Source organism: Gigantopelta aegis, chromosome 7 (genome assembly GCF_016097555.1).
Source record: "Gigantopelta aegis isolate Gae_Host chromosome 7, Gae_host_genome, whole genome shotgun sequence".
NCBI lineage: Eukaryota > Metazoa > Mollusca > Gastropoda > Neomphalida > Peltospiridae > Gigantopelta > Gigantopelta aegis.
Window position 1 is genome coordinate 25,508,286 of NC_054705.1, and position 21,044 is coordinate 25,529,329.

The following is a 21,044-nucleotide window of genomic DNA, read 5'->3' on the forward strand; positions in this document are numbered from 1 at the left end:
GGAAAACCCCAAGTCCAGTGATAGAACAGTACATACCACAGTTTTTGATATATCAGCTGTGGTGCACTGGTTAAGATGGGGAAAACCCCAAGTCCAGTGATAGAACAGTACATACCACAGTGTTTGATATATCAGCTGTGGTGCACTGGTTAAGATGGGGAAAACCCCAAGTCCAGTGATAGAACAGTACATACCACAGTGTTTGATATATCAGCTGTAGGGCACTGGTTAAGATGGGGAAAACCCCAAGTCCAGTGATAGAACAGTACATACCACAGTTTTTGATATATCAGCTGTGGTGCACTGGTTAAGATGGGGGAAAACCCCAAGTCCAGTGATAGAACAGTACATACCACAGTGTTTGATATATCAGCTGTGGTGCACTGGTTAAGATGGGGAAAACCCCAAGTCCAGTGATAGAACAGTACATACCACAGTGTTTGATATATCAGCTGTGGTGCACTGGTTAAGATGGGGAAAACCCCAAGTCCACTGATAGAACAGTACATACCACAGTGTTTGATATATCAGCTGTAAGGCACTGGTTGAGACGGTAAAATCCCAGAGTTCACTGACAGAACAGTACATACCACAGTTTTTGATATATCAGCTGTAGGGCACTGGTTGAGATGGGGAAAACCCCAAGTCCACTGATAGAACAGTACATACCACAGTGTTTGATGTATCAGCTGTAGGGCACTGGTTGAGAGGGAAAAAACCCAACCCCAAGTCCACTGATAGAACAGTACATACCACAGTGTTTGATATATCATTACTTGCGTGATCGCGGAGACTTACTTCCATTGAAAACATAAGAATTGTGCAGTATCCATTTCGCGTCTTCTAAAAAGGCGTCGGTACTACCATATAACTTCTTCTTAATGTTCTGAAATTAAAATCAAAATTATATAGTATACATGACTTTCTTGTCCAAATGTCAAACTTTCAGTTTAAAACTGTATTTAATAACAAGGAAAACATTTTATCCTATAACTTACCCATATTATCCATGTCATAAACCCATGTGATAATTTAGTGTATTAACCCGGTTATTAATGGTATGCAAATTTCAAAATATATGCAAATTTTCAAAGACTGTAGGTAATGTGTTGCTGTGAATGGGTAATTTGTTTACAAGCAATCAAGACCTGTATACCTGAGCGTAACGTCTTCATAAGATTTAGTTAAAGTGCGTAACGTCAAAGTACTTTGTGCTAATCGTAATGATGTCATATTACCAATGGATACGACTTTAGTACTGTAATTTACTAAATATTGTATAAAAATGTTATTTTAAAAGTGTTATAGGATAAATAGAATTTGATGCTCGTGTTTTTTAATATGCAAAATATCAACCTCATCTAGTTAATGCTATTTGTCTCAGCAGAGCCTTGACAACTACCGATTAATATAGACTCAGTTGATATTTTCCATATTAAAAAACACTTGTGACAAATCCTCTCTATATAAACATTATAATACAATTTGGAACTAGCCTCCTTGCTCAAGATGACAATTCAAGAACTATAGTAACAGAGCATATTCAGAAGGCATTTATGAATATTTATATGAATTTTATCTTTTGTAGCATTTTAAAAATTTATTATTCTATACGTATATCAGAGAAAGGATACATCTTACTTATCTCATTGTAAAGTCTGGATTTATAACTGAATATTTTATATTTTAATAGCAAACAATGAGTAAAGAATGAATCAACCATTTGACACGTGCTCACATACACTGAAGATACAAGCACATCTGTCTCGGGCACATTCTCCGAATTTCCCTACAGATGTGTCCAAGACATGGGAGTTGGTGAGGTAATAAAGCTAAGAAATTATGAGAAAAAATGTTTTTAATAAGAAAGTTAAAATCAAACCAAAAAACTAATTTGTTTGTGCCCTGCCTAACTATAGAACAAATTGGTTACAAATAAATCGGACAGACAAAATGAACAAAACACCAGAACCACATTTTAAAAAAATAGAGTTTTTAAACATATACTGACACACAATAAAAACGCAAAACAGATATTTTTGAATATTTTGTATTCCTGTGGCTTATTTGAGATGTTTGTGCCAATCCTTTCCCCGTTGTCTTCACGCATGCTCACAGGCCAATGGTGGACACACCAGATACTGACCTTGATATGGGGTGTGTGTGTGTGTGTGTGTGTGTGTGTGTGTTGAACGTATCGATTACAAATGCAACTCGATTACTGATGATAACTGGCCATGTTTCCATGTGAATGTATCTTATGAATACCAGTCATTGATGTCATATTACATTATCCATCAATTCATTAATAGTTTGTCGTTATTTGCAATGAAAAGTTGTTTTTGCGTTTTCATTGTGTGTCAGTATAGTTCTAGTACTCAAGCCCCAGAAGTCATTTCAGCAGTTAAAGGAGAGGACAATTAAGGCATATGGCCTGGTATGCATATTCAACGATATATAATACACATTATTGCTTAATATCAACACGTATAATCGTATAGTTAATTAATAAAACGGTTAAATGTGACGACTATTATATATAACTGGCGCAGCCATTTTGTACCATCTCAGTGGGTACGCCCTCTGGCGAGCTGGTGGTTACGTAATACTTAACGCGTCACGTCAGGAATGAGCCTTAGAACTAGAGAAACACAATCTACCTGGTTTTTGCGGGATGATAAATAGTCATACATTGCAATGTTCTGTAATAATACACATCAAGTATATCCAGCACTATAGTATATATATTATTTTTCAATACAAAATAAAATACCATTGTCAAAGTGGCTACACAACAAGTCGAAACAATTAACAATGTTTTTCTCATGCATTAACCTACATACTGAAATGATACATGGAGTGTTTTCTTAGTTAATTGGTCTATGCTGTTAGTTGCTTCTACCTGTGATTTCTGATTGGCAGGTGTGTATTTGATTGGTAACCAGACGAGCCAATTAATTGACGCTGTCTAGACATAAAATACATACCGGTATTGTGGAATATTACCCGTCGCCCCTAAAATTGTAATGGACATGGTTTATTACTGTAAATAGTTCTGTAAAACTATTGATTAAGTAGACTTTTCCATCTACAACCACAGAACTGACCAATTACGTAGTCCCAAAGAAAAGAAAATTATCACTTGCCGACTTGGGTATCGTGGGTTGTCATTTTTGCTCCAACGTAGCATATCAATAGGCGTAATGGTGTACATTTTTCCTTTGGATTATTAAACAGAGAAAAATACTATAACCGCATTTTGTTCCGTTAATGCAACTTGAAATATATTTAGTTAAATAGTTTATTATATTATTACGTCATTTATGCTGTTTTACAAGTTAGGTTGATCAAAGAGAAGCGCCTTGTCGAAAATTACTGCTTTTGTTTACACTGTACATACAGGAGATGGTCAGGAGCCGACGTCACTTCGCCCCAAGCTATCCCACCGGACGTCACAAAAATGAAACAAAATGGCTGCCCCCAGTTAGCAGGAATAATCATAGTTTTTTATTAACTCTAAAATTACGCGTTTTTCATTTGCTAAAGTGTCAGTATGTGTTGGTGGTCCGGGTATGCATCTTTCCAACACATAAGGCTCTTGTTGGAGTTGACCCTACCTTTAAGGATAGACTAAGGGTTAATAGGTATTCAGTTAAAATTGCAGCAAACATAAATACCTTCTCTATCTGTGACAGAGTCATTGGATGGAATACATAGTCGGTGTAATTCGGCACTTCGTTTGGATCTACTTGGTTAATGAACACATCTGACTGGAAAAAATTAAATGTTGTTAAACAAAATGCATAAAAATACAATATACAAATTCACATTACAAGCTCAACAATCTAATTAAAATTAGCTCCACTATTACATGTGGATCTAACAGCAGCCCATTGGAGCTCATGTCCAGATGACCTTACATTCGACCAATCAAAACCTTACTTGCAAAATCATGCCAGTGATTTGAAAAGAATTTGAAAACATTCGGGATTATGGCGAGGGTATACAAAATGATGCTGGTGAATTACGAAGTATGCTGGAAACTAATTTCAATAATATAAAATTTTATATAAAATTTGTTTTAAGACGGAAAAAACCCGTGATGGTATAGCCATAAAATCTATTTATACTAGTATACAATCCAGAGTTTATTACTGCACTTTTCCCCCTGTTTTTTTCGATGTTGAAATAGACCAACAAGTTCGCCTATTGCATAAATAGTCTCGCCCGATATTTTTAGAATTTGTATGCTCCCGAATAACGCTATAAAAGGCGAAGTGTAATTGGTCGATATTTAAATTGTTATTTATAGATGAAATGTCACCTGGACATGGGAGTCCACGCAATGCTGTTAGATCTACTGGTAGACCAGCAGAACTAATTTTAATCAGATTGCAAGCTCAATTTTTGCGATTTTCCATTAAGTTCTTCAATACCATCAGCAAAAATCATTAACAACATTTATTTAAAGCATAAGGAAAAAAAACAAGGACGAAAATTATGTACATGTGTGTAGTAATCAGATTTCTGTAAGCAGGTTTTTATTAATAATTTCAGGTCTGCTAGAGGTAACAAGAAACAGAAAGCTGTTTTAGATATAATTTATGTGCAAATTGTAAAAACACTGGGCTATTAAGATACAAATAAGACAACAATACTCACCCAATAGTGAAGAATGTCATCTGCTCATGGAGTTTGAAATCATTATTTTTTGATTTCTTAAACTCTGTATACATACAAAATGGATTTCCATCTAGCAGAAACAGATTAACAAAAGAATAATCAAATATAAAGTTTAGTAGAATGAACTAATCAAGAAAACATAAGTTTAACTTCCATGAGCAGACAACATTCTGCACTATGGTTGAGCTAGTATTGATATACTGACCACTGTTTTATAATTATATGTAAAAATAGAACTTTTGTTTTTATTTCCAAAGCAATTTTCCTTTTTTTTTAACCTTCTGACTATTGCAGGCGAGATGTCTTGCCCAACAGAAGCCAACACACTGTATACCGCATACAGTATATGTAATCATTCATAGTTCCATAGTCAGACGAGGTATCTCGCCCAACGTCACGGAAGCCAACACACTGTATACCGCATACAGTATATGTAATCATTCATATTTCCATAGTCAGGCGAGATATCTCGCCCAACGTCACGGAAGCCATCACACTGTATACCGCATACAGTATATGTAATCATTCACATTTCCATAGTCAGGCGAGATATCTCGACCAACGTCACGGAAGCCATCACACTGTATACCGCATACAGTATATGTAATAATTCACATTTCCATAGTCAGGCGAGATATCTCGCCCAACGTCACGGAAGCCATCACACTGTATACTGCATACAGTATATGTAATCATTCATATTTCCATAGTCAGGCAAGATATCTCGCCCAACGTCACGGAAGCCATCACACTGTATACCGCATACAGTATAGGCAATCATTCATATTTCCATTGTCAGGCAGAAGCCAATACACCGTATACCGCATACAGTATAGGCAATCATTCATATTTCCATTGTCAGGCGAGATATCTCGCCCTACATTACAGAAGCCAATACACTGTATACCGCATACAGTACACTAACTCATTCATATTTCCATTGTCAGGCGAGATATCTCGCCCTACATTACAGAAGCCAATACACTGTATACCGCATACAGTACACTAACTCATTCATATTTCCATTGTCAGGCGAGATATCTCGCCCTACGTCACAGAAGCCAATACACTGTATACCGCATACAGTACACTAACTCATTCATATTTCCATTGTCAGGCGAGATATCTCGCCCTACATTACAGAAGCCAATACACTGTATACCGCATACAGTACACTAACTCATTCATATTTCCATTGTCAGGCGAGATATCTCGCCCTACATTACAGAAGCCAATACACTGTATACCGCATACAGTACACTAACTCATTCATATTTCCATTGTCAGGCGAGATATCTCGCCCTACATTACAGAAGCCAATACACTGTATACTGCATACAGTACACTAACTCATTCATATTTCCCCCCATTTTGCACACGGCTGGTTTGGCTGGTTCAGGGTATAGAAATGATTCTTATTAGATTTTTTATATGAGAATTGTTTGTCTCTTTTTTTTTCTTTTTTTTTTTATCGATGTACATTATAACAGTCACAAACTGTATAAAATATGTGACTGTTATACATCAATACATGCACACAAAAACTGCAAACAATTCTTATCATTGCAAAGAAAACTTTCATTTAGTTAAAAATAGTAGTCCCACTCCAGTGGCTAGTGATATTATTAATGTTGGTGACGGCTAGTGAAAATAGTTGTCAAATGTTGCATTTTTGTCTGTTTTGTAATTAGCAGCAATGAGACTTACATGTACTAATAGACAGATTAATACATTGCACAGCCTTGATATACCATCCACAGCATACTGGTTAAAGGAAGGAAGTGTTTTAAAGCTCTATCTCCATGTTTAGGTGACATATCTGATTATTACTATTAGTAAAATTGTATTTACTTGCAGTAAAGTAGGGCTGGTGGATTTTTAATTGTGGCCAGTATTAGTAAATTTTCAAAATTACTGATCCCATGACTACTGGATTTTATCAAATTTCTAGAAGCCCAGGTTTATTGAAGGATAACATTCCGAATATAACTGAGAAGTTTGTAATCCTAGACACATACGTCAGGGCAGCTCTTCATGCGTTCCAGTGTGAACTTGAGTAGATAACACAGCATATCCAACGTGATCATCTTCATGGCCTTTGACTGGGTGTCAATACACTCCGCTCTCATTATCTTCTGAAAGAACAAGTCACGAGAATCGTCAGTTATTCATTGTAGTGTAAGTAAATAACATTAATATACAGTACAATCATCTCTATGACTTTCGGTTGGCTATCAATACACTCCGCTCTCATTATCTTCTGAAAGAACAAGAAGTTTGTTTGGTTTAACAAAACCACTAGAGCACATTGATTCATTAATCATTGGTTACTGGATGTCAAACATTTGGTAATTCTGACTTGTAGTCAACAGAGAAAACCAGCTACATTTTCCTAATGCAGAAAGGGATCTTTTATATGCACTTTCCCACAGACAGGAAAGCACATACCACAGCCTTTGACCAGTTGTGGTGCACTGGTTGGAACAAGAAAAAACCCAATCAGTTGAACGGATTCACTGAGGTGGTTTGATCCTGCGACGCAAGCACCTAAGGCGAGCACTCATCTGACTGAGCTAAATGCTGCCCCCTCTGAAAGAACAAGTTTCACACATCATATACAAACAGTTATTCATTCTAGTAAAAGTAAATAACAAAATATCAAGTATGTTCCATTGGCTTTCGATTCTAGTATTAAAACTGTCATTTTGTATGTTATTTTCTGAAATATCAGAAACTAGTATCATTTATAGTACAGCGAAACCTGTCTAAACCGGACCCTGAACAAACCAGAATCCTGTCAAAACCGGTCAAGTTTCATAGTGCCAAATTTTCTAAATTCTAAAACACAACCTTTTAAACCCCAGATCCTGTGTTAATTGGATAAATGATACACATTTTTAGCAGTCACCATATTTATCATTTTATCACTGGTGGGTATCCCGCTTCATGGTTTCAATAAAATTTTATTTTGTGGAAGGTGAGTGTATAAAAAATTGTCTCCCCCCCAACTCCCTCACCATGTGATCAATTCTGGAAAAGTCATAACATGTATCTTGAATGCAGCTCAGTGCATAACTGTTATATAACAAAATTTTATATTGTGAAAGTTGAATGGATAAAAAGAAATTAGCTTTCTGGATCCTATTTCACTAAACATCGTAAGTTTACATCTGCAACTAGCTGGACAATCATTTACAGGTGCTTGACATCTATTTCACGCTTTAAATTACATCATTACGGAGCATTTTAAGGACAAAGGAACATAAAATACGTGTACTATTAACTATATTTGTTGTACTATAATAGTAATAAGAATTGTGGTTTAGTCGTAGATTTACGTTTAGGTACAAAACTTGGCTTACAGTGTTTTGTGAAATTGTGGTTTAGTCGTAGATTTACGTTTAGGTACAAAACTTGGCTTACAGTGTTTTGTGAAATTGTGGTTTAGTCGTAGATTTACGTTTAGGTACAAAACTTGGCTTACAGTGTTTTGTGAAATTGTGGTTTAGTCGTAGATTTACGTTTACGTACAAAACTTGGCTTACAGTGTTTTGTGAAACTGGGCCCAGCCCCCTTCCCCCAATATACTGGAATGGATCTTTTGTGGAAGTTGAATATTTAAAAACTGCCTCCTACCTAGGGCCTCCATGAGTCCAAAATATTGTACTCAAGTAATCGAGGGTCAAACTCGACCCGGACCCGAGTACCCGACACTTCTACTAGATGGTAATGAGACTAAGGAATAAAGTAAAATAGCATTATGCTACTTAATTCCTACGCTGAACATGGATGCCAAATCAAGCCATTGTATTTGCATTCCACACATTTGACTATTGTTTTCCCTCCATGTCTCATAGCTCTATAATGTAACTGGTGGCAAACATATGGCAAAATGACATAGAAATAATAATGAAATGAGAGTGCTCTTCCTTGCACGGGTACTAGAGGCCTGTGAATGGACTCGAGTCTTGCTAGACTCGGCCCGTGCCCGAGTGCTCGTGGAGACCCTACTCCTACCCTCATGTAGCACACGTCTGCTTAGGATACAGCTTAAGCCTTACCTCACATTCCGGGCAGACCCAGTCCGACGGGAGATCATCGTCAACACTAAGGCAACGGGCGTGGTAGACCCTGGGGCAGAGTTCACAGCACACCATCAACCCGTCTTTGTGGCAGATCCAGCAGAAGTAGTCATTCTTGTTGTCCTGTGTAAACAAGTTAAAATCAAATACGGTACAAAATAGAGAATATTATTGTGGTGGAAATCCCACTGCCCCTATCTTCTCTCTATTTCTGATTTCCATCTTATTTCTCCTATCATTCAACTTCTATGTCCACATCCACATCCCAGTCCTTGTATCTTCAACCCCAACATATGATTATTTCTTCTTGTCATCCTTGTCACATATATACTGACGTCCAAAAGAAAGTATACCAAAACAAAGGTATTTCAATTCCTTTATAATTTGGATTATGGAAATGAAATGATGGTTACAAATGTCGCCCAAGTACAACCAAATGTATCCAATTACCTAAAGCCGGTGAAAGTGTAAATTTTCATTAAAAAATGTGCATATTGCCATAACGACATCTGCACCCATATAACGAAATGCATGTGCTAAACTGGTATAAAAATCTCTTGAAACTGCACGTTAGTAACACAGTACCCGAATGCACACAAGAAATGCCTCGTTTGTCAGCAGCACAGAGAGAGAGCCATTGGTATGGCCCAGCTGGGCGCCACGCCACGCATGACCACATTGCAAAAACATTCACTTGTACCCGTGCTACCATAAACAGGTTGATGGAACGTTTTCGGCAGACAGGGCAGACAACTGACAGGGCTAGGAGTGGAAGACCCCATGTGACCACGCCCATTCAAGACCATTACTTGCGCATTCTCCATCTCCGAAATTGCTTCTTCTCAGTGACTACATCGACATCAATGGCATTAGGACATCGTGTTAGTCAACAGACAGTGTCAAGACGATTACGGGAACATGGTATTCGAGCACGTTGACCCTACCGTGGAGTTACATTAACGCAACAACACCGACATTACAGATTGATATGGGCCAGGAGGCATCGCCGTTGGCAAGTGTGAGACTGGCGACAAGTTGTATTCAGTGATGAGAGCAGGTTTTGCCTGTTTAGAGCTAATGGTCGACAGACGTCAAGGAGAACGTGTAGTGCAGAACTGTGTCCAGGAAGTTCAAGCGTTTGGAGGAGCTGGTGTCATGGTCTGGGGAGGAATCTGTGGGGACTTGAAAACGAGGCTTGTTATTATTCAAGGTAACCTTAATGCACAGAGGTATTGAGATGACGTTTTGCGACCCATTCTGTTGCCATTTATTCAACAGCAGCCACTCAGTATACTCTTCCAGCATGACAACGCTAGACCCCATACTGCAAGGATAACACAGGACTTCCTCAACAACATGAACATTCATGTTTTGCCATGGCCTGTTAAGAGGCTACTGTAACCATCTACTATACTCCCTGACTTCAGAGAGTTATTTCTGACATTGTTAAGAGGCTACTGTAACCATCTACTATACTCCCTGACTACAGAGAGTTACTTCTGACATTGTTATGAAGCTACTGTAACCATCTACTATACTCCCCGACTTCAGAGAGTTACTTCTGACATTGTTATGAAGCTACTGTAACCATCTACTATACTCCCCGACTTCAGAGAGTTACTTCTGACATTGTTAAGAGGCTACTGTAACCATCTACTATACTCCCCGACTTCAGAGAGTTATTTCTGACATTGTTATGAAGCTACTGTAACCATCTACTATACTCCCTGACTTCACAGAGTTACTTCTGACATTGTTAAGAGGCTCCTGTAACCAGCTACTATACTCCCTGACTTCACAGAGTTACTTCTGACATTGTTAAAGGCTCCTGTAACCATCTACTATACTCCCTGACTTCACAGAGTTACTTCTGACATTGTTATGAGGCTACTGTAAATATCTACTATACTCCTTGACTATCAACAATCAGTATATAGTGCCATGGGTGAGCTGAATGAAATAATAATTTGATCAGAAACCTAATTACTGCTAAGAAAGGCTATCTTCAGTTAAAAATAAAAGGTCATGTCTAACATGTATCTATAGATAGTAGGAGAGAAAATGATAATTTGATAATGTGTCAAGAATGAGTCCCTGCAGTACAGATAGTGAGAAAAACCCACTGACAGAACATGGACCACTTGTACTCATTAGCAGCAATGAGACTTACATGTACTAATAGACAGATTAGTACACTGCACAGCCTTGATATACCATCCACAGCATACTGCTTGAAGGTTCACACAGATATTGAGAGAGGAAACCCACTGTTGCCACTTCATGGGCTACTCTTTTCAATTAGCAGCAAGGGATCTTTTATATGCTCCATCCCTAGACAGGATAGTTCATACCATGGCCTTTGTTACACCAGTTGTGGAGCACTGCCTGGAATGAGAAATAGCCCAATGGGCTCACTGACAGGAATTGATCCTAGATCGACTGTGCATCAGACGAGCACTGTACCATTGAGTTACAGCATTCTGGTCGAATGTGTGGTTTTAAAGTTCATAAATTTAGGCTCTACCATACCTCTCCAGACCCGTCGTTCTTGCCTATTTTCCTCTTTTTTGGCGGAGGTCCTTGCCAGCCTTCTGTGGCAGCACCAAGTACATCTTTTAGTCGATGCTTGTGACCCGATGAACCCGTAAATGTGTCTCCTGTAACAAAAATAACATATACTGTGTAACCTCCATTTAACACCCACTACTGTACCAATTGAAAGTAATTTTGGCCTACAGTCAGGGTGCCTTTAGTTCAGTATGAAACATCATATTTAAGATGAAGTTTTTAATCAATAAAAACTAAAGCAACATCAACACAAAAAAGTATTGTGTAGTTAGTAAATCTATTGTTTATTTAGTAAATCTACTGTTTATTTAGTAAATCTATTGTTTATTTAGTAAATCATTTCACATTAACACAAAGCAGATAACTGCATGTACATGCATATATACTGCCACTTTTACCAGTACAGTGAAACCTGTCAAGACCGGACACTCTGTTAACCGGAATTCCCTCAATACCGGACATTTTACAGAGTTCCTTTTTAATAATCAGGACAGAACTTAACCTCTCTAAACCAGATCCCTCTTAAAACCGGACATTTGTGTTGGTATCAAGGGTGTCCGGTTTACAGGGGTTTCAGTGTATTTAATTTTCACAAGTTAACGTGTTACGTACGGCACAAGGTCAATTTCAGACTGTACCATACGTAATAACATCAAGGGTACATGTATGATAATAGATTTGTGTTTTAAAATGTGTTTGGTGGATGGCGGATAGTGACGGTTGCAGCAAATCAAGAGAAATAAAGAGAAATACAAATACAACTTGAAAGGAACTGTGTAGTACATGTATAAGCAGGATGGTGTAACATGAGGAGACAGTAAATCAATGGTACACAGTATTATGCAGGCAACATTGTGTTCAGTATCGTGGCGCGATTCGCCGCACAGGTTTCAGAGATCGCTAAACAATTTTAAAACATTGAACAGTAACTGCTAATCAATTTTCACTTGACTAGAAATGTTGCTAATCAAGATTTTGAAAACAAAATGTTACCTGTTAAGTTCCACAACCAATAGAATGAACTTGGACAATTCTGAATACAAAGTGTAGGGTTAAGCAGTTATTTGCTAAATCATTGAATATGACTGCAAGGATATTGAATTTGGGGAAAATGTTCATTAATAACTTGCCAAGAAAGCTAATTAAAAAACAAATAACTACTGAAATGTTCATCTCTTTGTTGTCTTATTTACTTTGACTACCGGTAAATGAAACTGGTAACTGACTACAGATTTACAAACCAAATTTGCCAAACTGCTGTAGATATTACTGTTAGGGATCAATTCAAACCCTGAACTCACCAACGTATGCCAGGTGAGTTTAAAAAAAAACCCAAACATTGTTTATGAACCATACGTACATGTAGGTGGACGATAAAAAAAATTCCTAAGATAATATTAACGTGCATTTGGGGGCCCAATCACACTCCTTAAATAAGAAGGACTGTAAAATTGAATAATTTAAAGTATTAAAGGAAAGAAAACTAATGTTTGCATTTCTTAAGTTGTTCTACACATTCCGTTCAGTCACCTTGACCTTTCTGAGATGGGGTCTTGGTTCCATCTTGTGAGTTGCTGTCTGCAAATTTTATATCTTTAAACGTCTGAGTGCCACTGACGTGGATCGTGCCAGTTGACAAGCGGGTTCGAATTCCTTTACCTGACACTGGGGAGTCATCTGTTGAATTGAAAACACATTGGTTTAAACATATTTATTGCTGTGAAAGCATATCAACAGTTTAGGGATTGGCCAGCAGGCTGACGCATATACTGTAAGGACTCTACATGTAACTCCCAGCATTTCACAAACATACAATTTAATATTTATAGTCAGCATGACATGTACATGGGTTTTTTTTCCAGAACTATCTTATTTCTGGAGAAATGGGAAAGAAAGATGAAGAAAAACTAGAAAAAAAAGATAAAGAAGGAATGATTATTAAAATGATATTTTATTCGTAAATTCATGTATTAGGAATAGAAAGAAAGAAGGAAATGTTTTATTTAACGATGCACTCAACACATTTTATTGACGGTTATATGGCGTCAGACATATGGTTAAGGACCACACAGATACTGAGAGGAAACCCGCTGTCGCCACTACATGGGCTACTCTTTTCAATTAGCAGCAAGGGATCTTTTACTTGCACTTCCCACAGGCAGGATAGCACAAACCATGGCCTTTGTTGAACCAGTTATGGATACATGTATTAGGATGTTCATTATATTTCAATATAGGAACTTGGCTGTTTTGTTTAACGACACCACTAGAGCAGACTGATGATTGAATTATTGGCTATTGGAAGTCAAACATTGGGTATTTTTTACATATACATGTGGTCTTATATGTAGATATGAAACTCACTACATTTTTTCATTACTAGCCAGGGATCTTTTATATGCACCCTCCCACAGACATAAATAGCACATACCATGGCTTTTGAAAAACCCGTTGTGGAGCACTGGGTAGAATGAGAGATAGCTCTATGGGTCCACCGACAGGGATCGATCCTAGACTGACCATGCATTAAGCAAACACTTTACCACTGGGCTATTTCCCGCCCTCTACAAACATTGAACGTTTGTTTTTGCTTAACACCACCACAAGAGCACATTATTATATTCACCTTTCGTCTTTGACCCACGCACTCCTTTCTTTAGACTCATCACAGTCTGCAAACATTAAACAAAAATAACAATTAACAAACACTATTGGAGCCACTAAACAAATGCATGTCACTTATAACAATCAATAAACACATTTAATAATTTTTTTAAATACAGTCAAACATCGTTATCTCGGTGCTGAAGGGACCAAACCAACATGCTCAAGATATTGGCAACTTGAGATAGACATAACAGTTTCCTGATGAAAATTATCACAGACATAACTTTATGTTTGCAAACTTAACAACACTAAACAGTATTGTCGTTTTTGTATTTGAAAATAACCCTTTTTTGTGTGTGAATTTCTTCATGCTGACATAGTTATTAAGTATACCAAAATGTGTTAACATACAAGTGAACAATAATACATACAAATGACTTCTCTCTCTTTTTTAGTGTTAGATTCAACAGTCCCCTCAGAAGGGCCGGGACCTTCAACATGTGGTTCATCTACTGGCATATTTTACCATTTAATAATGATAAACTTTGCACTGGTTTTATAAATGTGGAGCATTTTCTGTTATATGTATCAATTCATTTATAATAAAGTGGCAGAATTTAGGGAAGGAAGAATGAAATGACATATAAAATTAATACTAGAGTCATTTTACATGTAATTATTTATATATACTTTGAGAAAAAACCCACAAGAAAGTGCACCTAGGGACACCAAAATATGCTCGAGATAAGCCTCGTAATCGAGATTAGCATGCTCGAGATAACGGTGTTTAATTTCGTAACATTACATAGGAAAATTGCCTGGACCGGCACTGGATCTCGAGGTACTCGAGTTTTTAGAGGTCGAGATAACAAAGTTTGACTGTAGCATAAATAATCATTTGCTGTGTATATTAACAATTCATAATCATCTGGCGACACTGATATATACACATATATACCCATTGTAGATCAATATAGTCTCCCTACATACATTGTGATTGGTTGCTCCATGGCGATGACCCGGTCACTACAGCCAAGCCATCCAATAAACTGAGGCCGACACCAACTGATTGTTCTGAGATGTGAAAGTTATTTGACACTGATTATTACTCTGTGATACACGTTAACTGCTGCACGAGAACCGGAAATAAGTTGTAGTTTAAAGAGATGTTTAAATTTATTTCAAACTTGCATTCTGATGCTGTGTAAGAAATAGAAAACAACATTTGTGTCCCTTAATTTATAGATACCATTTATCTTACAACCCATTCCAACTCGCTTTCACTCATTATAGATACAATTTATCTTACAACCCGTTCCAACTCGCTTTCGCTCAATATAGATACATTTTTTAAACAAGTCCTAAGATAAACAAGCACTCATGTGGTATTCTCTATAAATCAAATACAAAGTACAATATTAGTTATCAATACATGCTACTTACTTAATTAATATGATGCATTTGACTACAAATTCTCTATAAATCAAATACAAAGTACAATATTAGTTATCAATACATGCTACTTACTTAATTAATATGATGCATTTGACTACAAATTCTAAAATAAAACTAATCAAATTGCTAACAATATGTTTTATTCAGCATATATGAAGTACTGAACGTGAAGTCATGCTCACAAGCTACATATAGCTTGCACATGTAAGTATATAAACACATGCTGGAGGTCAATGCAAAAATATGCCTGCATGTGGCAAGCTTACAGAATTGACTCAGTCTAGCTTGCATAAGCCCAGGTATGTTGTATTCATGACAGAGGTTTATATAGAGAATAATACATGAGTGGCCATTAGATACCAGTTATTTCACAAGTTGTTTTAAAACGTATCTAACGAGCAATAGCGAGTTGGATACATTTTTAAACGAGTTGTAAAATAAATGGTATCTAACGAACACGAATGTATTATTCTATTTCCTACCTATCTTCAAAAACCAGTTTTTAAGCAAATTTTAATATCTTGTTTTACTAAAAGTTATTTACAGCCCTTGCATTTGTATCACAGACAAATGATTGTCAGGTTAACTACTATATACGTCACATTGTAATCAATTTCGACCGTTTTTTTCATTGAATATGGTATGGCATTGGTGACCTGGTCATCACCTAACAGCAGCCAGTCGTATGTCTTGAAATTATTAACAAACGTACATGTGTTAACAAGTACGTGTTGTCAAAAATAACGAATGATCTCACCAATGTTGTGTAAAAAAGATTGCTTATGTGTAGTTCAATCAATGATGTGTACTTGTGACACCACATTACACACACACATAATATGCATTTTAGAAAAGACATGCCTGTGTGCATGTGAATGTGTAACAGTAAGCTGTGACTAGACAGTTTATCTTTATAATAATCAATCGGACTTCAACCATTTTATACCAATTTTAAAGGAGAGGATGATACAAATTAATCCATTGGTGTTTCATGCTGTAAAACATATGTCATAAGTTCAAAAGGAGCAGGGTTGGGACATGCCCGCTCTTGGTCCACCTGTTCTATCAGTATATTTAGTTCGACAATCTAATTCTGATATGATTAAGCATGTATATAATATATAACTTAATTTGCCTTTGTGACAAAACACATACATGTGAAACCTATATTGTATATGACCTATAAAACAAAAACAGAGTGAACACAATTTAATTGTCAAACGTATGACATACACACATTTTCTGGCACAATTTAAAAAAACCCAAATTAATAACTATATTCTTATTGAAATTGTGAGGAAATATGCAAAACAAACCTTAAACAAGTATACATGCTAAAGTGGAATATGTAGAAATCACTTGGTATGCTACAATAGATGAGATTAAATACCAAAGTTCATCACAACACAGACATGCAAGTACACATGTACACAGGTCTCGAACTTAAAAATGTATCACCCACGGCAATTTTTAGAAACAAATGCCATGGGTGAAAGGACTCACCGACGGCATATTTTAGTCTACCTACAGCAATTGTTTAAAACTGTATGTACATGTAGTCATATTTCTTCAATTTATGTCAATAAACTTCAATCAACAACAATTTGTTATAAATGGAATTAATGAAAGTTTAACGACATCCCAAGCACAAAATATACATTGGCTATTGGGTGTCAATCTAAGGAAAATGTATTATTATAAATGAAATCATGGACTAGTTGCATAAGCTCACATTTAACAGAATCTAACTGGTGTTTCTGAGACGACTGAATGAATGTTTAACTACTCCCCAGCACCAAAATACACATCGGCTATTGGGTGTCAGAAAAGGTAAGTACATGTATATATGGAAATAAAATTTATATAATTATGTAAAATCACAGTGTAAAGAGCTGTAGGGAAAACTATAATGCAATACAAATATCAAAGTAAGTATATTTTAAAACTTTGTATAGAAATCAAAGTGTTTTAAAAACTTTCAAATTAATTTTGGGTGGAATTTAAAAGATTCCAAAACATTTCTGTTGCCAAATATATCATTTTTCATCAGCTTCAGATGATTACACTCCACCAAAATGTGACACAGTCAGTGTACACTGACAATGTTCACACTGAGGAGGAGGGCCCTTCTTTAAAATAAATGAATGCGGCGAATATGTATGGCCGATGCGAGCACGACACAAGACTACTTCATCCTCCCTGCACCACCTGTAGGATACATATTTCAACCCACGAAATGATATGTATCACGATACTGGATTCACTGTGTTTTCCCAGTAAAACAAGAAGTTGAAGTTTGGGTGAAATTATTTAAATACACAATAACAAATAAATATAATAAAAATTAAAAGTGAAACACTAATAATTAAAGATAGTTTTAATCTACAACCACCACATCATAGACACACTGACATAAGCAGGCACATGATATATATTCTCTGTCCATTTCACTACCTACAATAACTTGTCAATAAGGACATCTTTAATGTTGGTATAAATCAAGACAGAATTAAAATAGGAAATGATATATCGTAAAAAATATAAATCGATACACGTCTGGCAAGGGATTTGTGTATGATACACCGTCAGCTGTACTATCGTGATACACTGATGATACCCCTACATTCAAGAATAACTTGTATTGCATCTCTCTACTTTAAACACTTTCACCCCATCGATCCAAGACAAATCCTGGATGGCCAACAGGAAAACACAGCAAGAGACATACCTTTCCTTTAAACAGTATATTATTTTTAAACCGATGCACACAACATAGACAAACTGTGCCGCACATGACTGGTAAAGTGCTACAAGTGAACGTATTAAATGTTTGTTAACCAGGTTAAAAGTAATTATTACAGTATATATTATACAGCCTGTTCTGTAACTATTTGATAAATCATATCTATAACACCATACTAGTCTTCATTACCGGTTGTGTTGAAAACACAAGGTCAGCTAGCTTACATGCATCTTGTAGTTCAGTGTAAACATTATCTGACAACAAACAGAAATCAATGTTCCTCACAATACACCGTGATTATGTGGCCTAGTGCAGCTATAAATAGATGCAGCCCAGGAACATGGATCTCTCAAATTGTTGGCAACATGCAGATTTGAGACAAACTGCCTGTCAAGTGTGTTAATGTGCTACAAGCTCACTGAATAAACATGTTCTGCGGGATCTGGGTCAGTAAAATGTCCTGGGTATTTCAAGCCTAAACTGTGCACTCACACATTCAAAACATATTTAAATCTTAGTAGGAATTAACAAATTTAACGATAAATATAACTGGTGAAAACAATTAAGTAAATCATAAAATCTAATTTTACATATGGGTATTTCAAGCCTAAACTGTGCACTGACACATTCAAAACATATTTAAATCTTAATAGGAATTAACGAATTTAACGATAAATATAACTGAAGAAAACAAGTAAATCATAAAATCTAATTTTACATATGGGTATTTCAAGCCTAAACTGTGCACTCACACCTTCAAAACATATTTAAATCTTAATAGGAATTAACGAATTTAACGATAAATATAACTGGTGAAAACAAGCAAATCATAAAATCTAATTATCTACATATTTTATTGTTTTCTTTTATTGAAGTGAATTCAATAATATATTTGCATAATAAAATTGAATTATCGATACTAATTTAACAATAGACTGGTATTTAAAAATGGTATTCATCTCGGTTTTATTACTTGAAATATGAGCTTTGAAAGATGTTTAATTAAGATAAATGGTATCTGTTTAACAGCCACTCCTGTAGTATACTCTTTATGTTGATGTATACTCTTCACGTACGTATCACAAACCAGTGAAATAGCACTCCACATCTGACTGCGAAAATAGAATAATTATAAGCCAAATGATGATAAGGAATGATGTGATGATAAAAAAAATAATGTCGAATATTGTAAATGATTCAATAATAAAAAATAAACATGCAATTGTGGTGTTAAATATTTAATATTTGTTACATACACTTATATAGTTGCATTTAAAAAGAATAATCACATATTTAGATTAATTGTGTATTCAGGCCTTGCATTTTAAGGCGGGCAATCGACTGTGCCACTCATGGCCCAAGTAGAGTGCCTACCAAAATAATGAAGGAAAATCGCCCACCTACAGAAGTACTGTTCAGTTCTAAAATTATCCATCCTGAACTCTCTGATTAAGTGGTACTATATAATACATGTACTGTGTAATTTTAACATACAGAAGAAGACATACATTGTAATATAAAACAGGAAATATCAAATGAAACATTGAGCTCCTTAAAATACAGAAAATTGAGACAACCTAATTTTAAGGAGGCCCACTCAAAATGAATTGTTCTCGGTCAATTAAAAACTGTCAGCCTAAAACCTAAACAGCAGATTTAAGTGGGCTGTTTTTAACACATCTACATATTTTAAATCACAAGCCCTGTGTATTAATTAACTGTTTCAGTGCTTATAAATTACTCTAAAGTTCTCCAACTTGATCGAGTTACGTAGAGGAGCACAAATAATCACCTATTTACATTGTTTTGGTTTTCAGTGTTCATGTGTACATGTATATATACTCTACATGTCAGAATTACCAAACGTTTGAAATACAAAAACCTATGATTACTAAATCAATGAGCTGTTGTGGTGTTGTTAAAGAGAACAAACTTTACCCACCTCAAGCAGTGTTCTATATGACTGGTACACCAAACATTTGATTTCTCTATCATACTGTCCTATATCTATGGAAGTGTATATATAAGATGCATGCTTTTTTTTTAAAGTGTAGTCTATGCAGGGCTTACACTTAAGAATTTGTTAAAAGTACAGCAATTTTGAAAGGTTTTTGCTGTAGGCTAACTGATCACCTACATGTATACACATGTAGTCGATCCCACAAGGAATGCTTTTGTATGATATTGAATTCACTATAAGTTATTTATTTTCAAGCCAATTGTTATCTAAATTGGTCGCAAAAATAGTTGTGTTTTTTGTTCTTTCGAAAACACTTTTACTTCTCTTCTTACGTCAAACCAAACTGAAATTATTTACAAAAGAAAAATGTTTATAGAATGACGACACGGACTATAGCTATACAGCAACTTTGAGCCAGCTTACAGAATTTTAAACAAGTAATATTTGCAAACATATTAAACACCAAATAAAAATTAAAATAATTTTTACAAATGTCATCAATAAAGTTAAAGTTTATTTTGGTTAAAACATTGGTTAATTAATCATTGGCTATGCATGGAAGAAGAAGGAAGGAAGGAAGGAAGGAAGGAAATGTCTTATTTAATGACGCACTCAACACATTTTACTTACGGTTATATGGCATCAGACATATGATTAAGGACCACACATATTGAGAGAGGCTACTCTTTGTGATTAGCACTAAGGGATCTTTTATATGCACCATCCCACAGACAGGATAGTACATACCATGTATTTTGTTACACAAGTTGTGGGGCACTGGTTGGAAGGAGAAATATCCCAATGGAGCCAGTGACAGTAATCGATCCTAGACTGATTGCACATCAGGTGAGCGCTGTACCACTGAACTACGTCCCGCCCCCTTGACTATGGATGTCAAACACTTAGTCATTATTTATTTGTACCGGCCTCGGTGGCGTCGTGGCAG

The 21,044-nt window shown here is 36.0% G+C and overlaps 1 protein-coding gene across 4 annotated transcripts in view; it reads right to left on the bottom strand.

Annotated features, from left to right (window-relative positions):
* LOC121376912 (protein kinase C-binding protein 1-like) overlaps positions 1-21,044 on the bottom strand; it is a 113,706-nt gene that overhangs the window by 46,630 nt on the left and 46,032 nt on the right. For all 4 annotated transcript variants that reach the window (XM_041504703.1, XM_041504702.1, XM_041504705.1 and 1 more), the window contains 7 exons: positions 13,960-14,005; positions 12,864-13,010; positions 11,295-11,422; positions 8,745-8,888; positions 6,702-6,818; positions 3,678-3,770; positions 799-886 (listed from right to left, as the gene is read on the bottom strand). In XM_041504703.1, the coding sequence (XP_041360637.1) occupies positions 799-886; positions 3,678-3,770; positions 6,702-6,818; positions 8,745-8,888; positions 11,295-11,422; positions 12,864-13,010; positions 13,960-14,005 (763 nt within the window). The remainder of the gene's footprint in view (positions 1-798; positions 887-3,677; positions 3,771-6,701; positions 6,819-8,744; positions 8,889-11,294; positions 11,423-12,863; positions 13,011-13,959; positions 14,006-21,044) is intronic.